General features: G+C 34.6%; 1 protein-coding gene across 1 annotated transcript; it reads left to right on the forward strand.

The window, feature by feature from the left end:
• Window positions 1–4,323: 4,323 nt before the first annotated feature.
• Window positions 4,324–13,173, forward strand: LOC141656498 (casein kinase 1-like protein 10). The gene is made up of 14 exons (XM_074463406.1): window positions 4,324–5,314; window positions 5,423–5,463; window positions 6,243–6,312; window positions 6,457–6,605; window positions 6,973–7,068; window positions 8,435–8,505; window positions 8,590–8,651; window positions 8,796–8,859; window positions 8,950–9,034; window positions 9,163–9,289; window positions 9,372–9,445; window positions 9,539–9,599; window positions 12,229–12,359; window positions 12,606–13,173. Exons 1-14 carry the CDS (start codon window positions 5,233–5,235, stop codon window positions 12,882–12,884), a joined length of 1,392 nt encoding a protein of 463 aa, XP_074319507.1. The 5' UTR covers window positions 4,324–5,232; the 3' UTR covers window positions 12,885–13,173.
• The last annotated feature ends 2,970 nt before the right edge of the window (window positions 13,174–16,143 follow it).

Here is a 16,143-nt window from a genome sequence, read left to right on the forward strand (position 1 = left end):
AGTTGTTTTTGAGACGGTTTTGTGCTATATTATTTTAATTATATGCCGTTTATGTTAGAAGTATCTATATTTCCGTCTTTTTGTATTTCAATGCAAATTGGATGCATTTGTCGGACAATTGGATAGTAATGAACACCGCGGAGTTGGCAAGACGGAGTACAAGAAGACTAGCATAAGAATCGTGAAGGAAATATGAAGAAACGACACGAAGAGAAGCTGAAGGTTCTGGTCACTCGATCGAGTATTTTTAGACTCGATTGAGTCGTGATGACGTGGACACTCGATCAAGTGTTTTGCTATTTTCGTACTTTTCGCGAAACTTACTTAAGTCGATTTATTTATACTAGTATAGATCCCGCACGAATACGCGGTTTTTTAGATAGGAATATTATAAAAAATAACAATTTTACAACTGTATTTAACCCAATTTGAAATTTAACTGTAAAATTTATTATTATTAATGTTTTGTATTAATCAATGGAAAACGAAAAGTTCATTATAATCCAGTTGTAGAAATAATATAATGAAAACCTAATTACAAATATGATTTAATAAAAGTCCAATTACATCAATACTATATATTAATTCCAGAAACCAAGGGACTTCAATGTAATTAAAGAAAGTTATACAAATTAATTATACTATATAGTTTTAAATCACTAACACCGTGTGATGGACCCTATTAAAGGATCTCAATGTAAATATTATATAATTTGGGTTAAAATTAAATTATATAGAAGTTTGGTAATTTTCCTAAACATTTGTAAGAGACTAAAACATGGTGAATTTCCTTAAAATAAAATAATTAATTAAGATGGTCAATTTCCTTAAAATAAAATAATTAATTAAAGTTATCAATTTCAAAGAGACTAAAAGAAAGAAGATGCTTGGTAATTTTCCTAAATATTTATAGAAGACTAGAAGATGGTCAATTTCCTTAAAATAAAATAATTAATTAGTATAAACATGCACACTTATGGTATTAATTATTATCATCATTAAATTATATATTAAATTTAAAATCTATGCAATTTTATTAAACTTTATAGTTTATTAGATGTATAGAGATGTTAATTATTTAACATACAAAAATATAATATAAGTAGGTTATAAATAATTAAAGTTAGATTCCATAATATATTATATTGCATAATTCTTTCGTTTTGATTTAATGCATATATGTAATATATTTATATAAATATATAATCCTCTTAAAATTGCATGCCTAAGTAGTAAAAGTAATTACGTACGCCAGTAAAGAAAATAATTGTAGTAACATTGGATATAGTTATATGATAGTAATCACTCATTTGAATAGTAAAAGTAACAATATTATCAGCGAGATTAGTGAAAGTAGTAGAAATAACGGGAGTAGTGAAATAATCAATATTAATGCGACAATAGTGAAAGTAATAATAAATTACGGCGGGAGTAGTGAAATTATCAATATTAATGCGACAGTAGTGACGATAACAATAATTACGGCGGGAGTAGTGAAAGTAACAATGATTACGGGCAAGTAGTAAAATGTTATTAATATTGTTTCATTAATAAGAGTAAAATATTAATAGCGGGAGTAGTGAATTTGTCTCAAAATTTGTTTCATCGTAATTTTAGGATATGTCATAGAAAAATATATTAATGATAAATTTATGAGTTATGCAACTTTAAATAATTTTTTGTAATGATTTTTTTTTATGGTAAGTAGAGGTAGCCCGGGCGAAGCCGGGCAACAATACTAGTATACAATATAATGAAGACCCAGTTATAGCCAAATTGATTTAGGCGGAAAAATTTGGAAGATCTCTTATTCTTTTAGTGTAAGGAGGATTATAAATAAGAAGTTTGTGGCTTATTATTAGGTTACGCTTATTTTCGCTTAGAACTCCTAGAAAACTCCAGATCTACTTTTATTTTACGCATTGCTTTAGGATCCACCTTGCTACTTACGGTAATTTATTAATCTTTCTTCATCTCCCTTTAACTAAAAGATTAAGAAGTTTCCAAAATTTTTCCGCCAAATGAAATATTCTATAATTGTTTCACACACACTGTCATTTATTTTTATACCATAAATAGAAAATACTAATCTTCAATCGTATTAATGAGATATTTTTGTTACATAGATAGAACCGCATTAATAATATGCATGATATGTTTGAATTATTTGCACAAACTTTTTCGTAATTCTAATTTCATGTCTTTTGATACAAAGGTAGTGTAAGTTGATTATCTCCTTCTATAAATTCTCTAATTTTATTGTATCATTAAGTCATTAATAATTAATAACATTTTTTTGATAATCAAGTTATTTACGTAATTTAGCACAGTTACAACGTCAATCTTATTTGGTGCGAAACTATGAAATTTTATCTGTTTTACATTTTAAGCATGTTACCAAGCTATAACAGTTAACGTCTATATACATTATTGTATGTCTTAAATACCGTGCATAAATGCACGAGATCTACACTAGTTAATCATTGATTCAAGTTCTAGTTTCGTAATTGCTTTATTGGTAATCTTTTACATGCTTTTAACCATGCTTTTTATCAACCTTATTGTTGTTAGATTAGTTAATATGAGTAGCTGATTTTCTAATTTATGGTGAAAAGGGGTCTAGGTTGTTATGAGGAGGTTTAATTAACAAGTAATTTGTTAAACTGTTTTTAGTTGTTGTTCGATTATTGTCGTGAATCTAATTGATTAATTACTGACCAAGATTAGTTAATTAGTCTTGCAAATCAGGATTATCGCCGACCGGGTTAAGACTAATATAGGCTGCAACAATTGAATAAACTGACTTAATTATAGCGATCTCATGTTAAGTTTAGATCTAAAGGTCGACCGATCATATGACCTTAAACAATGTAATTGCTCTTTTAATTAGTTAAATCACACCCCCAAATAACATACCTAGTGAACTCGATCCCTAGACCTTTTAATCTTATTGAATTCATCCTTTATTACTTGCAATTAGTTATAGTTAAATCAACCAAACCTTCAAGAAACTGTTATCTTAAGACGGACTAAAGAATTAGCAAACTAGATTATTACCGCCTCCTTGTGGATACGATACCCTTCTTATTGCTGACTATTAGTTAGTAACGAGTTATGTTTACTTTGATTAAGATGACACAACATTAGCCTTGTCAAAGACCACCAAGATCTCGTTGAATAAGACGAAAAAGATGGTCCAACATCCCTCCTCATCGAATGTGACCAAGTACCAAAGTTGGCTGGTGTGAGTGACTCTCATCTCTTAAATTAAATTGTCTTCAGTACCCCGAATGAGATTGCCCACCTGTCGGTAAGAGATACTCCTGGTTAACACAAAAAAAAATCATAAATCGAATGTGACCAGCTGTTGGGTTTGAGAAACACCAACGTTCTCTAACCAATCAACGCATTTTTTCGCCTCCCGATAGATGTGTTGCACCTTAACGACATATTATGATTATTTAACTTTGATATTAACTCCATTTCTTTTGGGTAATGTTAACGCCACTACCATTTTTGTTAATGCCACTCAATTACAAGTCAATTATATGAGTATTTTACTATTCATTCTCTCACAATTTGAGTGGCATTAACAAAAATGGTAATGGCGTTATCATTGCCCTTTCTTTTTGCAAGTTGTGGTGACAACTTTAATGCTATCAAATTCGAATCCAAATACCAAAAAATTCAACAAACTATATAAATATTCAGTGATAAAAATAAGACTTTTGAAAACACCGACATTCAAATTTAAATAACTTAATAAAAAGCCGTTTTTTCCCTAACACTCCTAACTATTTTTTCAATCAAAATAGTAGTTAGTTTTACCCATATTTAGTTTAACAACACTAATTCTCATTTCAACCATTTTGTGGTCAAATGTCATTTCTCAAAATGAAAGAACTTATTTCCACACCTAATTACATAATTTATAGTAAGTGGACTATACATCTGATGTATTACATCATATGGTATAGTTTTTGAGCATTAAAGTAAAGTTTTTGAGTTCTGTCTTAAAAATTATGAGTTTTATTATAAAGTTTTTGAGTTTATTCTTTTAAACATAAAGTTAAAAAATTTACAATATAACTCAAAAATATTATATATAAGCTTAGAAAAATTTGAGTTTTGACATAAAAAAACTAACATGTAACTTATAAACATTATAAAGCCCAAAAAAAATATACAAAAACTCAAATATATATGGAATCTGATATAATATATCCGAAATATCATAATTTAAAGTTGGCAAGAGCACAAATGTTAGATGTGATTGTGTTAACTACTACTATTAATACATTGTCTCACTTGTTTAGGCCACTCAAGGACATGTGGAGTAATCCTTTTCCCATCAAAAGTAATCATAAATCATAGGAGTAGAAGTCCTCCTCAAACTCCTAACTAATATTTTAATTAATTTTAATTAATTAGTGTTTAACCACCCTTAAAACTAAACTAAATCACAACATTTTAGACTTTGTAGTTTTGCTTTTCTTCCCTAATTTTCTTTTATCTCATCCCTTTACTTTATCTCTTCTCCTCTTTTCCTTTTCTTCATCATCTCCTTCTTCTTCATCGCCTCTCTTAATTTCCACCCAAAAATCCCATTTCTTTTTTTCATTCTTCAGTAATTCATTAGATCCATAGTTAGTCTAAAAAACTGTACAATTTCCCTAGTTTTATTTTTCCCAAAAAAGATTCGATTTTTATCCTTTGTTCTTCCCCTTTTTCTTCTTAATCAAGCTTTGATTTCAACTTTTTGCCAATTTTAGGGCAATGGAGTTTGTTGATTCGCTTAATTAATCGCCTTTTTTTAATAATCGCAATCGTTGAATTTGGGGTTTTAGGGTTTCTATCAATCTTATCTATCCCCTTTTTTTCTTAATCTCAGATTAATCTGTGAAAAGGGTAGTTAATTTTCTCTATTATTTCATCTGGGTTTAATCTAATTTGTCAAAAGATTGAATTTTTTTAGTCAAATTAGTGGTTTTTAGATCTGTATAGTAGAAATAAAGCTGGTTTAAGGGGGCATTTTTTTCCTCTTAATTTCTGGGGAAAAAGTGTTTTTTTATTTTATTTTATTTGATTTTGCAAAAATAAAAAATTTCATCTGATCACCAAAAAGTTTGGTCAATTTCACCTATAAATTTTATAGTAGAAGTTAGTTCATTTTTCACTGTTTCCTAAGATTTGTGTTATTGTAGTAAAATCTTAAGCTATCTGGTGTTAGAAATGAACATGGATCGTGTAATTGGTGGCAAGTTTAAGCTCGGTCGAAAAATCGGTAGTGGTTCATTTGGGGAGCTTTACTTAGGTATATCTATTGGTGTTTGTCCTTTTTTCCGCGTTATGATCATCCATAATGCTTGTATATGTTATGTTATAGTAATTAATTGTGGGTTGAAATATGTTTTTGGTGTAGGTATCAATGTGCAGACTGGTGAGGAAGTGGCTGTTAAGCTGGTTTGTGTCTGGTCCCTAGTACTTTTATTGATGAAATCGTCAACTTTCGATTATTGTTTAGTAAATTGTATGGTTATGTATGCTGTTGGAGTTGGAGGCTTCTAAAATTTGCCTCACCGTTTCATGAACTAAGTTGTAACTATAGTTGGTCGCACTAGTTCAAGTTATATTAGTTGTACTTGTATTTTGGATGTACTAGATAGTTTTAGCCATTTAGGGTACGGAATGGCCAAAGAAGTAACTGATTGAGGTGTGAATGTGTATGGCAGTGTATCGACCAAAGGACTAATTTTTTTTGTTCCAGTATAGAACTGTGATTTAATTTGATTCGTAATTATTATGTAGAGTATAACGTAGTTCTAAAAAGCATGCCCTCGATTGCGCTTGAGCCTAGCTAAAATGGTTTGTAGCTCCTTGTGCATGGGGTGCAGCAAGCAGTGCACATGTGGAGCCCCCGTTATCTCTATCTTACATGCTGGCCCTTTTTAAAATCCAAAAAAGTATTGTTAAACTACTTTTACTGTGAAAATACAATCTTTTTGCCACGTGCATGAGGTGTGAGGCTTCACTTCCTGCCTCGTGCCTTGTCACTGGAGGTCCTTGCCGCCTCAGTGCATCTCACATCTTCTGAAATTAAGCCACAAAGTTAGTTGTTTATTGTCTGTACAATTGTGATCTGTGTTTACTATACTTGGTGATAAACTACCTTAGCTGCAAAAAGAATATCTTCTCGTCTTGTCCGGCATATTTGACACTCCTGAGCATTTTGTTTGTTGTAGGAATCTGCAAAGACAAAGCACCCCCAACTTCATTATGAGTCAAAGTTGTACCTGCTTCTTCAGGGAGGCAGTAAGTGCCAAATACTTTTCTTATTTTTCAGATTGCCTATAAATTTATAGCTTGCACTGTGACTTAGTGCATGTAATGTGTAGCTGTGTACTACGACTTAATGGTGTGCTGTCTTCATCTCTCTGCTTTTTGCATGTGATAAAGCGGGAATTCCTCATCTGAAGTGGTACGGGGTAGAAGGTGAATACAATGTTATGGTTATTGACCTTCTTGGTCCAAGTTTGGAAGACTTGTTTAATTACTGCAGCCGCAAGTTTTCATTGAAGACCGTTCTAATGCTTGCTGATCAAATGGTAACATGCTACCTCAAGTACAATTAGGCCTTGTTTGGATACCAAAATAGGAGGGAAAGGGAGGGGAGGGGAGGGGCAAGAGAGAGAAGGGAAGGGGAAATAGGGGCTAGGAGTGGATGTTTGGGTACAATTTCTCTCCAAATCTTTCCTATGGTGGAGGGATTTTGATTTGCATTGGAGAAGGGAGAATGGATTGCTCCAAATTCTTCCCCTCCGTGTCTCTCCACTCTTATTTGCTATCCAAGCAAAGGATTTTAAATCCCTACCCTCCCTCCCTTTCCTTTCCTTCCAAATCCATCCATTTAAACAAGCCCTTTGTCCTCAAATGAGCTTCTGTCTTAATTTGATTTCTCCTTCTCTTTGATAGATCAATAGAGTGGAGTACATGCATTCTAGAGGTTTTCTGCACCGTGATATCAAACCTGACAACTTTTTAATGGGCCTTGGACGTAAGGCAAATCAGGTATGTTCTGGGAAAGTTTTTCTGTAATTTATCTGAACTGTTGGCTTTTGCATCAGTTAGATTTTAAATGTACTTTGTTTCTAAGCTCATCAAGTAAGAGAAGTGGAGAACAATTGTGTGGTTTTTATTTCAAATTGAATGTTTGGAGACCAGTCATTCGTAGTACATCTGTTGCTTCCCTATTCTTGAAAATCTATTCATGAATTTTCTTGTACTTTTTTCTGGTTATGGGGAACGAATGTATGTAGCCTTACTCCTGTGTCAGTTTTGGAACGACTTAATATGATAATTGCGCCGAGAACGGCATTGAAGTGTAGCTACTTCACAATAAAAAGAAGCTCAACCACTTTAGTCAACCATTATGCTTTACTCCATCATAATTCAGATTCAAAGAGTAATGGGTTTTTGGATCCGTTAGAAAATGGAAACTTTCGAGCTTACTAGTTAATGGTGAAAAATACCATCCTCTTATGTTCTTTCTTATGTGTTTGGGGTAACAAACTTGAGACTGCAACGATTGTATTGCGTAGTACCCCTTTCTTGACTTTGTTCTCTTTATGTTTCTCTTTTCGTTTTTTCCCCCTTTCCCATTTCCTTCACTCTGTGAAGTAATTAAATAATTAATCAGTGACTCAGGTGTTTGGAATGTCAGCTTTACACTTCATACTATAGTAGTATAGTTAGATGAATACCCGAAAATGTTTTGATGTATTCTTGATCTTTGGGCCCGTCAATCCCGAGAGGTGAGAGCCTTAAGGAGCTTTAGAGTAACACCCTTTTTGGTAGTTTCTTATTTGAAGATAATGAATTCCATCCTTTGACTTAGACTCATGTTTTGATGACTAGGATCCTAACATGATGGTAGTTTGCGTTATCTTACCCTTGGAAATATACAATTTATAATGGGATTTATATCTGCGTGATAATTTTACTCCTGGTTTTTCAAACCAAGTTCCCCTACTGTCTTCAACAGTAATACGACGCAGAAGTGTTTGCTTCTGCCTGTGGAACCATTATTCTTAATAGGTATTTACTAGTGACTGACTGACTGGTGACGTAATGTTTTCTTCAGTTGATTTTTTTTATTCCAGTTTATGCACTGTTATGTATTAATTGGTGGCCTGAATTTTTTGCTTGGTAGTTCATTGGTTTCAGAATGGCTCCATCCTTTCCTTAATGGCGGACCCAAAAGTTTGTATAGTGTGCCCTTGTTGCGTATTCTGGTTCTGATGGGGTTGTCCACTGGTTTTGTGAGAAGTTTCTATAAGTTTGCTGGAACATTAATACATTATGGCTTTAATAGTTATAGTAAACTAAACTCTTGGCATTTTATTAAACTCTAATGGCCATTTTTTTTCCCATTAAGGTGTATGCCATTGATTTTGGACTTGCAAAAAAGTTTCGTGATCTTCAAACTCACAAACACATACCTTACAGGTACTTTGAAAGTGCTCATGTGGATCTCTTAATCAAACATACTTTTTGGTCACCTATCTAATGCCTATTATTACCCTTGTACAGAGAAAATAAGAACCTAACAGGGACAGCTCGATATGCAAGTGTCAATACACATCTGGGTGTTGGTAAATGTTGCCTCTTCACATATCATTTTCCATTTATTTCTCTGGCTAATTCCCTGCTTTTTAGTTTTTTTACAAACAGTGGTGAACGTCATTGTTACCTTGGATCTTGACGATCCTTCTGATAGTTTTCATTTGTTGAACCAGAACAAAGCAGAAGAGATGACCTGGAGTCTCTTGGCTATGTGCTAATGTATTTTTTGAGGGGGAGGTAAAAGTGCACTATTTTACCATTTTGTCCTTATAAAACTGTCTTACCCATTTCATATGTCTAATTTACGTTTGTGATCTCTCCTCTCAGTCTCCCATGGCAAGGGTTGAAAGCCGGTACCAAAAAGCAGAAGTACGACAAAATTAGTGAAAAGAAAATGCTTACCCCTATTGAGGTACTCGCATTGAGCAGAACTATTTCACTTGCTAAGCTGCTATATTTTATCTATTTTTAGTTCTTTACATATCTATGGATTGCGCTCTTCTTAAGTGCGGATGTTAATTTGCCAATAATTTATTACAGGTGCTTTGCAAGAATTATCCATCAGAGTTCACATCATACTTCCACTACTGTCGGTCTTTACGGTTTGATGACAAGCCAGACTATTCTTATCTTAAGAGGCTATTCAGGGACCTTTTTATTAGAGAAGGTATAATCGATGTTGTCTGAGGTCTTGCTATTCTCAGGTCATTTCAGAAATTGCTGAATCCTGACCGGTTCTATTGACACAGGTTACCAATTTGACTATGTATTTGATTGGACAATACTGAAATACCCACAGATTGGTTCAAGCTCTCGTCCACGGGTTAGTGTGTTTTCTGCGTATAAGATTCTTTCTGCTGTTTTTCAACTTTTTTTTTTTTTTTTTTTTTTCTTATATATGATTTTTATCTTCCAGCCAACAACCAAACCAACTTTAAATTCTGGACCATCTGCTGAAAGAGCTGATCGGACTTCAGGTCTGCGCTTCTCCATAGCATATACATTTAGTTAATTCCCCACCGTCCATAATTACTTGCGTTTTATTACACATGTTCATATTGGCAAATAGCCGTCACCTTAAGATTTAAGGTTATAGTATTGTTCAGAACATTGTGACCCTAGCTCACCCTTTCGCTCAAACACTCACTCCAAATGCCCTTCTTTTCACCCTTGACCCCACAACAAGAATCGATGAAGCCTCCTGATGGCTAGGGTAACCACCTCGCCCTTCGAGCACCTTCCCTCTATGTTACTCAGACACGTGAGAGGAGTGTCGTATCCGATACGTATTGGCGTATCGGACACGCGATTATGAAAAATCAATGATACGGCGACACGGTCAAAGGAGTGTCTTGACCAACTTTGTAGATACTGATACGACACCGCATTGCTAAATTTCGAGGGAGAAGTGAAGTAATTGTAGGGAGTTTGGGTTCTTTGAAGTGGGACCTATAAAATATTTCTTATGTTTATAATTAATTAATTGTGGGAAATGAAAAGTTTTGACTTTTCAGCATCTCAATAGAGTGTATACAACAAGGCACCACCCACGTGAAAGTGAAACATCTGTCAAAGAAAGAGAAAGTGTAAATATAATTAAATAGCAGTGTGGAAAGACCAAAAGGGCCCTACTTTTTCCCTCGTACAATCTTCTCTCTCTATCTACGCCTCTACCCTTTCTCGTCTTCAATCTCCAGCGAAATCCGGCGACGCATTGCCGGTTTTCGATGATAGTTTTTCGAAAAAGCAACAACCCAGATCAGTGTCACGTCATCTTCAACACCGTACCAGTGTCGTGTCCTTTTCCGGCGTATCGGGTACGTACCACGTGTCATATTACGTATCGTGTCCTATCGACACACGACACGCCGGTGAGCTGACGTGTCGGAGTATCACAGCTGTTGTCCCCAAATTCGCTACTTCTGCCCAAAAGGGTTTAAGGAATTAAGACTTGATTTTCGACCTGACGTGTTGTGCGCCTAACCCCTTTTCCGGGCTACTCCATCGGCTTTGCATATTGTCCGGAACCAAATGAGTGGAATTGACACTCTTTGGGTGGCTGGTGAATCCTTTCTCGGAAAGGGGTCATTAATGTTGTGCTGGCGCAGCATTTTTATGGGTGAGACCACGTGGATGCTAGAGGTGTGGATGGTATAGGTGGCTGGAGGTGACATCTAATGTGATAACTGGAGTTTGTTAGTGTTCCAGTCTTCCTCCGTCCCAATCATTTGTTTACCTTTTTAAATCTTTATGGGGTATTTTAATCAAAGGTAAACAAATACTTCCTCCATTCAACTCCACTCTACCACAATATATTTTCACGTTTGCCAACGCGTGTTTTACGCGCTAAATATCATTAGCTACGTATTTGTAAAAATTATAAAAGTTAGATATTTTTAATGTACTCGTAAAGACGAATCAAACAAGATCCCACATGAATATATTTCCACTTACGTATCGAGAGAAAATTAAAATTGAATACACAATTGTGAATAGTGTACAAAAATGAAATAGGTAGAGTGGAGTTGAATGGAGGAAGTAACTCTTAAGAATTTGTCTTGATAAATTGCTTTAATCTCTCCAAGTGCGATGTGCGCTTTTAATTTGCTTGTAATACTTAGAGGTTTAATTCTGTGAATTTAGTTTACCGATATGTTGTTCGTTCTTGATTATTTGTGGTAGTGCCCTAAGCGACAGCTAAAGAAGAAGACCCTAGCTTTTGTTGTAGATTGACAATGACTAAGACTTTGTTTGGGTGGAATGATGTGGACTTCGTTCTTGAATGTTTGGGTGGACACAGTTCCTTGTTTGGTTGAACGTGTAGTTGGAAGGAAATTGAGGGTCGGGATATGGAGAGATTTGCTCCCCCCCTACAAGTGTAATAAAATATCGCTAACTTAGGAAAGGTTTGGAGGGAATGACATTGGTCAACCCCCACCTCCCTACCTCCCCCTTTGTTCCCTTCTCTTTTTGTATCCAAAGATACGGTAAAGTTTGATACTGTACATATCTACTTATCTAGGAGGGAAGGAGGGAGGATGTGACTATGTGAGAGAGGAATAAGTAGATGAACATTTAGGATGTGGTCAGACACCGGGTTAAGGCCATTTGAATTTTGAGACCCATGAACAAGATGGCTGGCGGGACAGGCCTCGGTAAATTTTTTAAAAATAATTGTCTGTAGTTACTTTGGCGAGATGGATGAGTTGGGTCCTATGAGATTGAGTTGGTCACTGGCAGCCTCATTTGGATTTTGTGACCCACAGACAAGTTGGCGAGCGGATTTTGGTTTGGCAGGTTGAGCGTTTGAATGAATTTTCTGTATGCACTTTACTGGCTGGATAAGTCGGGTCCTATGGCGACATGAGCAACTCTAAATTGAAGCTATGATGTTTATCATCCAATCTTTTCTGTCATATTTTTATTTAGCTTGATGGCTCTGCCTTCCCTACATCTCTATTTTCGCCAACCCAACTTACTATCCAAACAAATGAAATTATCCCCATCCCCCTTCCCCTCCCTCTAGATCCGTTCGTCCAAACAAAGGGTAAGTCTATGCATCAGAACTCACACATTATGTAACTTATGTTTGTACTCAATATATAGTGGGACAAGATATCCGGGATAAATTTTCTGGGGCCGTTGAGGCTTTTGCAAGAAGGAATGCTCAAGGCTCTGGTTTGCAAAGAGATCATTCACATCATAGATCAATGGATGATCCAACGTCCAAGGATATGGTAAGTTAATGGAATACGTTCTTTTATTATGTTCCTCTTTGCCATGTTACTCATCTTTAAAATTCAATAATGTTGCGATAAATGTTATTTTTAAAATCATAAATTTTTTTGCTAAAACGATGTGGTTTGTCGCACCCTCTCGCACCTTGTACATCGGTACACCTCATGCTTAATGATGGGTCTGTTCTGTTGTGCAAGGATATGAGTTTTTGCTACTAACATCACTTTTCTTTGTTACTTTATCAGCAAGGCGATCTTGAACGAGGTCGTACTTCTCGAAATGGCAGTACTTCAAAACGAGCTGTTGTTTCAATAAGCCGGCCGAGCTCTTCTGGTGGACCCAGTGACGGCAGATCGGGCCAGCTTCTGTCATCCAGTGGTCGTGTTTCTACGACTCAAAGGGTACAGCCTGGCATGGAGTCTAGGACATCTTCTCGGGCCCGTATTTCTTCGGTAAGACCTGGTCGAGACGATACCCTACGGAGCTTTGACTTCTTGTCGATTGGCGCCGGTCGAAGAAGTTAACAACTTTGGTCCTTTTAGAAATCAAAATCAAGCCTTTCAACTATTTTTCGATGGGTTTCCTTTGTTTGGGTTCGCTGATCTTGAGAAATGTAAATGATTAAAAGTTCCCTATTCGCGCTCAAAGAGCTTAAATGGTAGTAACTTTTGTTTTCCATGGCGATACTTGTATTGTGGAGATTTTTTTCTTTATTAAACGCCTTATAAGGTGGTATTCTGAATCGTTGTAAAATACCAACCTCGTTTGCATCATAGAAGGGAGAAAAGGGTAAGAAATTTGTGTTTCGGGAAATTTTCTATTTTAGTGCTTGTTTGTTTATACTTGCCAATTGAGTTCCAATTTCTAGGAATCTCATATTTACCCCTTGGTTGTCAAAAAGACGAAAATCGTTGAGTTCCTGTCCATTTTTTTCTTTTGACAACGATGAACTTTGATATCACTCTAGATACATTGGAGTATTTTATTTGAAAATTTGCTATTCTTGAAGATGCTCTTCTTTCACACAAATTTTAGAATAAGATAATCTTACACTGTGAGACGTTTCTTTTCTATAAAACTTCATTTATCACAACCAATAAAAAAAAGTGACTTGAGCAACTCCAATGGCAAGCTACAAGACCTTGTAGCTTGCCTTGCCCCATATTTTTTCTAAGCAAAAAAAACTTTCAAATTACAATACTCTTCAATGGTAAGTTACAATAGATGTAGCTTAAAATGTCTCACTAACAAATAAACATTATAATACAAATTATTTATTGTTTTTTAATTATTTATTTTATTATTTTAAAGGCCAAGCTACGTAGCTTGCCAAAGGTACACCCGCTCGTAAGCAGGACGTACTTTTTGTACTCCAATGGTAAGCATACTGCTTGACAATTTACAATATTTGCAAGCAGGTCCTTAAATGCAACCATTGGAGTTGCTCAATACAAATGAATCATCTTAAAGTATGAGACCGTCTCACACTATAAATAAGTTTGTTTATAAGTCAAACAATTCACCCGAACAACATAGGAACGGTACTAAACTAGAAAAAAAAGGTTATTAAGTAGTGGCGAAGTCGGGATTTACAATTAGGGGCGAAAATTTTTAACAGGGACAAACAAGCAATGACATAACATAAACTTTTTTTAAAAAAATATATAGAAATTTTAACTAAATTTTTTCCTTAACCAGCAAAAACAAACTCCTATACTAACCTTCCCTAAATCCGGCACTAGCCACTATTATTAATTACACAAATTCTCATTGAAGACATGACATATCCGTCACTTTTGAGTGACGGATACCATTTTACCTCACAAAGTATCCACTTTTTCTCTTTCTGCAACACTATTCATGTGGTCCCCTTTCTCCACTAACCCATTTTGTTACCATTTGTACTCACAAAATATCCGCCATAAATGGTGACCCGTCACAAGGGAGACCAATTGTATTAATTAAGTTAGTAAGAAAGGTTCAATTTTCAAGAAGTTATAGGCCATATATATAGAATTTGGATCCTCTCCATTACTTTATCTCCATTATCTCTCTAATACACTCTTATTCTAATATATTTTCTCTTTTCACTCATTTAAACATTACTTTTATGAAATAATTACAACCATTAGATCGTCCCAAGATTTAATCCGGACCGTTTAAAAGTAATAGAGGTTTTTTTAGGTAATGGAGAGAATCCGTACCGATATATATATATATATATATCTCATTATCTTGTTCCCACCTGGCACCTAACCTGCAAATTCCAAAGCTCGTACGCCACGATGTTTTTGTAAGCCCATGCGACGGACATCAACATTTAACCGCCAATAAATATCACAAATTCTCATTGAAGACATGACATATCCGTCACAAGCTTGTGACGGATACCACTTTACCTCACAAAGTACCCACTTTTTCTCTCTCTGCAACACTATTCATGTGGTCCCCTTTCTTCACTAACCCGTTTTGTTACCATTTTATCTCACAAAATATCCGTCACAAATGGTAACCCGTCACAAGGGAGACCAATTGAATAAATATATCAATCCACCACCTATTTCCTGCCTCTATTTGCTCTCCCACTTGTACCTCGTGGGATGTCACACGTTTGTGATAAAAAGTATCGATCATAAATAAGAATTTGTATTTTACATCACCCTTTGTGTTTCTAAACAAGTTATTATTTATTGTCCAAATTCCTTTTCAAAATGGATCTCTCTTAAATTTAAACTAAATTAAACAAAATAATTAAAACAAAAACCTAATGCTTAAGACTTCACAAAAAAATTCAACTGTATTTACTAATTTAGTTATTGTTAAGGAACCATCTCAATCTGATGGTTGGAGTTTCAAGATCGGTTTTATACTCTAACACGCCCCCTCACACGAATGCAACTAGAGGCCTCCACATACCTGATTCTTAATATTCCACTTTAGAAATTGAGGACACTAAGATTTGAGTCTGTGACCTTTTAGTCACATGGCTCTGATACCATGTCAATAAACCATCTCAAACAAAAATTTAAGCTGATGATTAAAGTTTCAAGATCGATTTTATACTCTTTAACAGTTAGTCTTCTTCAAAATGGGAGAATTCTGGCAAATCCCTCTTTGTCTAATGAGGGGCAGCCATTTAATTTAGACAATGACTAGTTTTAGGAGTTGTTTGGTCACCTCTTAAAAACATGGGAATTTAGCCACTTGTTTGGTTGCCTTTTTTTAACTAAAATGAAGGAATTGAAACTTCCGTCTACAACTTTAGACGGATAGTGTCCGTCTATAATAAGACGGATTGTATATTTCCTTTGGTATTCACTACAACTCACCCATTTGTCTGGCCCACATCCAAAAAAAAAAAAAAACAAATTCGATTCAGAATCAATTTGACCCAACTCTATGTAATTCAACATGAGTTCATAGTCACATAATGACCATTGTACCCAAATCCGGCCTCTATCTACTAAAAGAATAAGTAAACTCACAAATTTTCCCTCCAAAAAACTAATTTAGGAAGTTATTGATAATGTGACATTTAATTTACCAATTAATTGACCAAACAAGCACCTTTTTTTTATACCAAAGATAGAGTTAATAATTATAATTTATTTCATTATATTATTATCTTTTTATTAATTTTTTTTATCAAATTATATACTTTTCATTAAATTCTAACTATAATTTTTTTTATTAAAATATAAATGATATAAAACTATAAACTTCTAAATCTTTTGTAGATGCTATCATTTGAGAATGACTTAACCCATACTACATAGAACTAAA

This window comes from Silene latifolia, chromosome 5, assembly GCF_048544455.1.
Source record: "Silene latifolia isolate original U9 population chromosome 5, ASM4854445v1, whole genome shotgun sequence".
In the NCBI taxonomy this organism is placed as follows: Eukaryota; Viridiplantae; Streptophyta; class Magnoliopsida; order Caryophyllales; family Caryophyllaceae; genus Silene; species Silene latifolia.

Coding starts and splice junctions, on each gene's coding strand:
- LOC141656498 (XM_074463406.1), top strand. CDS start 5,233: ATGAACATGGATCGTGTAATTGGTGGCAAGTTTAAGCTCGGTCGAAAA. Junction 8,860..8,949: donor ATGTATTTTTTGAGGGGGAG/GTAAAAGTGCAC, acceptor CTCTCCTCTCAG/TCTCCCATGGCAAGGGTTGA. Junction 9,290..9,371: donor GGACCTTTTTATTAGAGAAG/GTATAATCGATG, acceptor CTATTGACACAG/GTTACCAATTTGACTATGTA.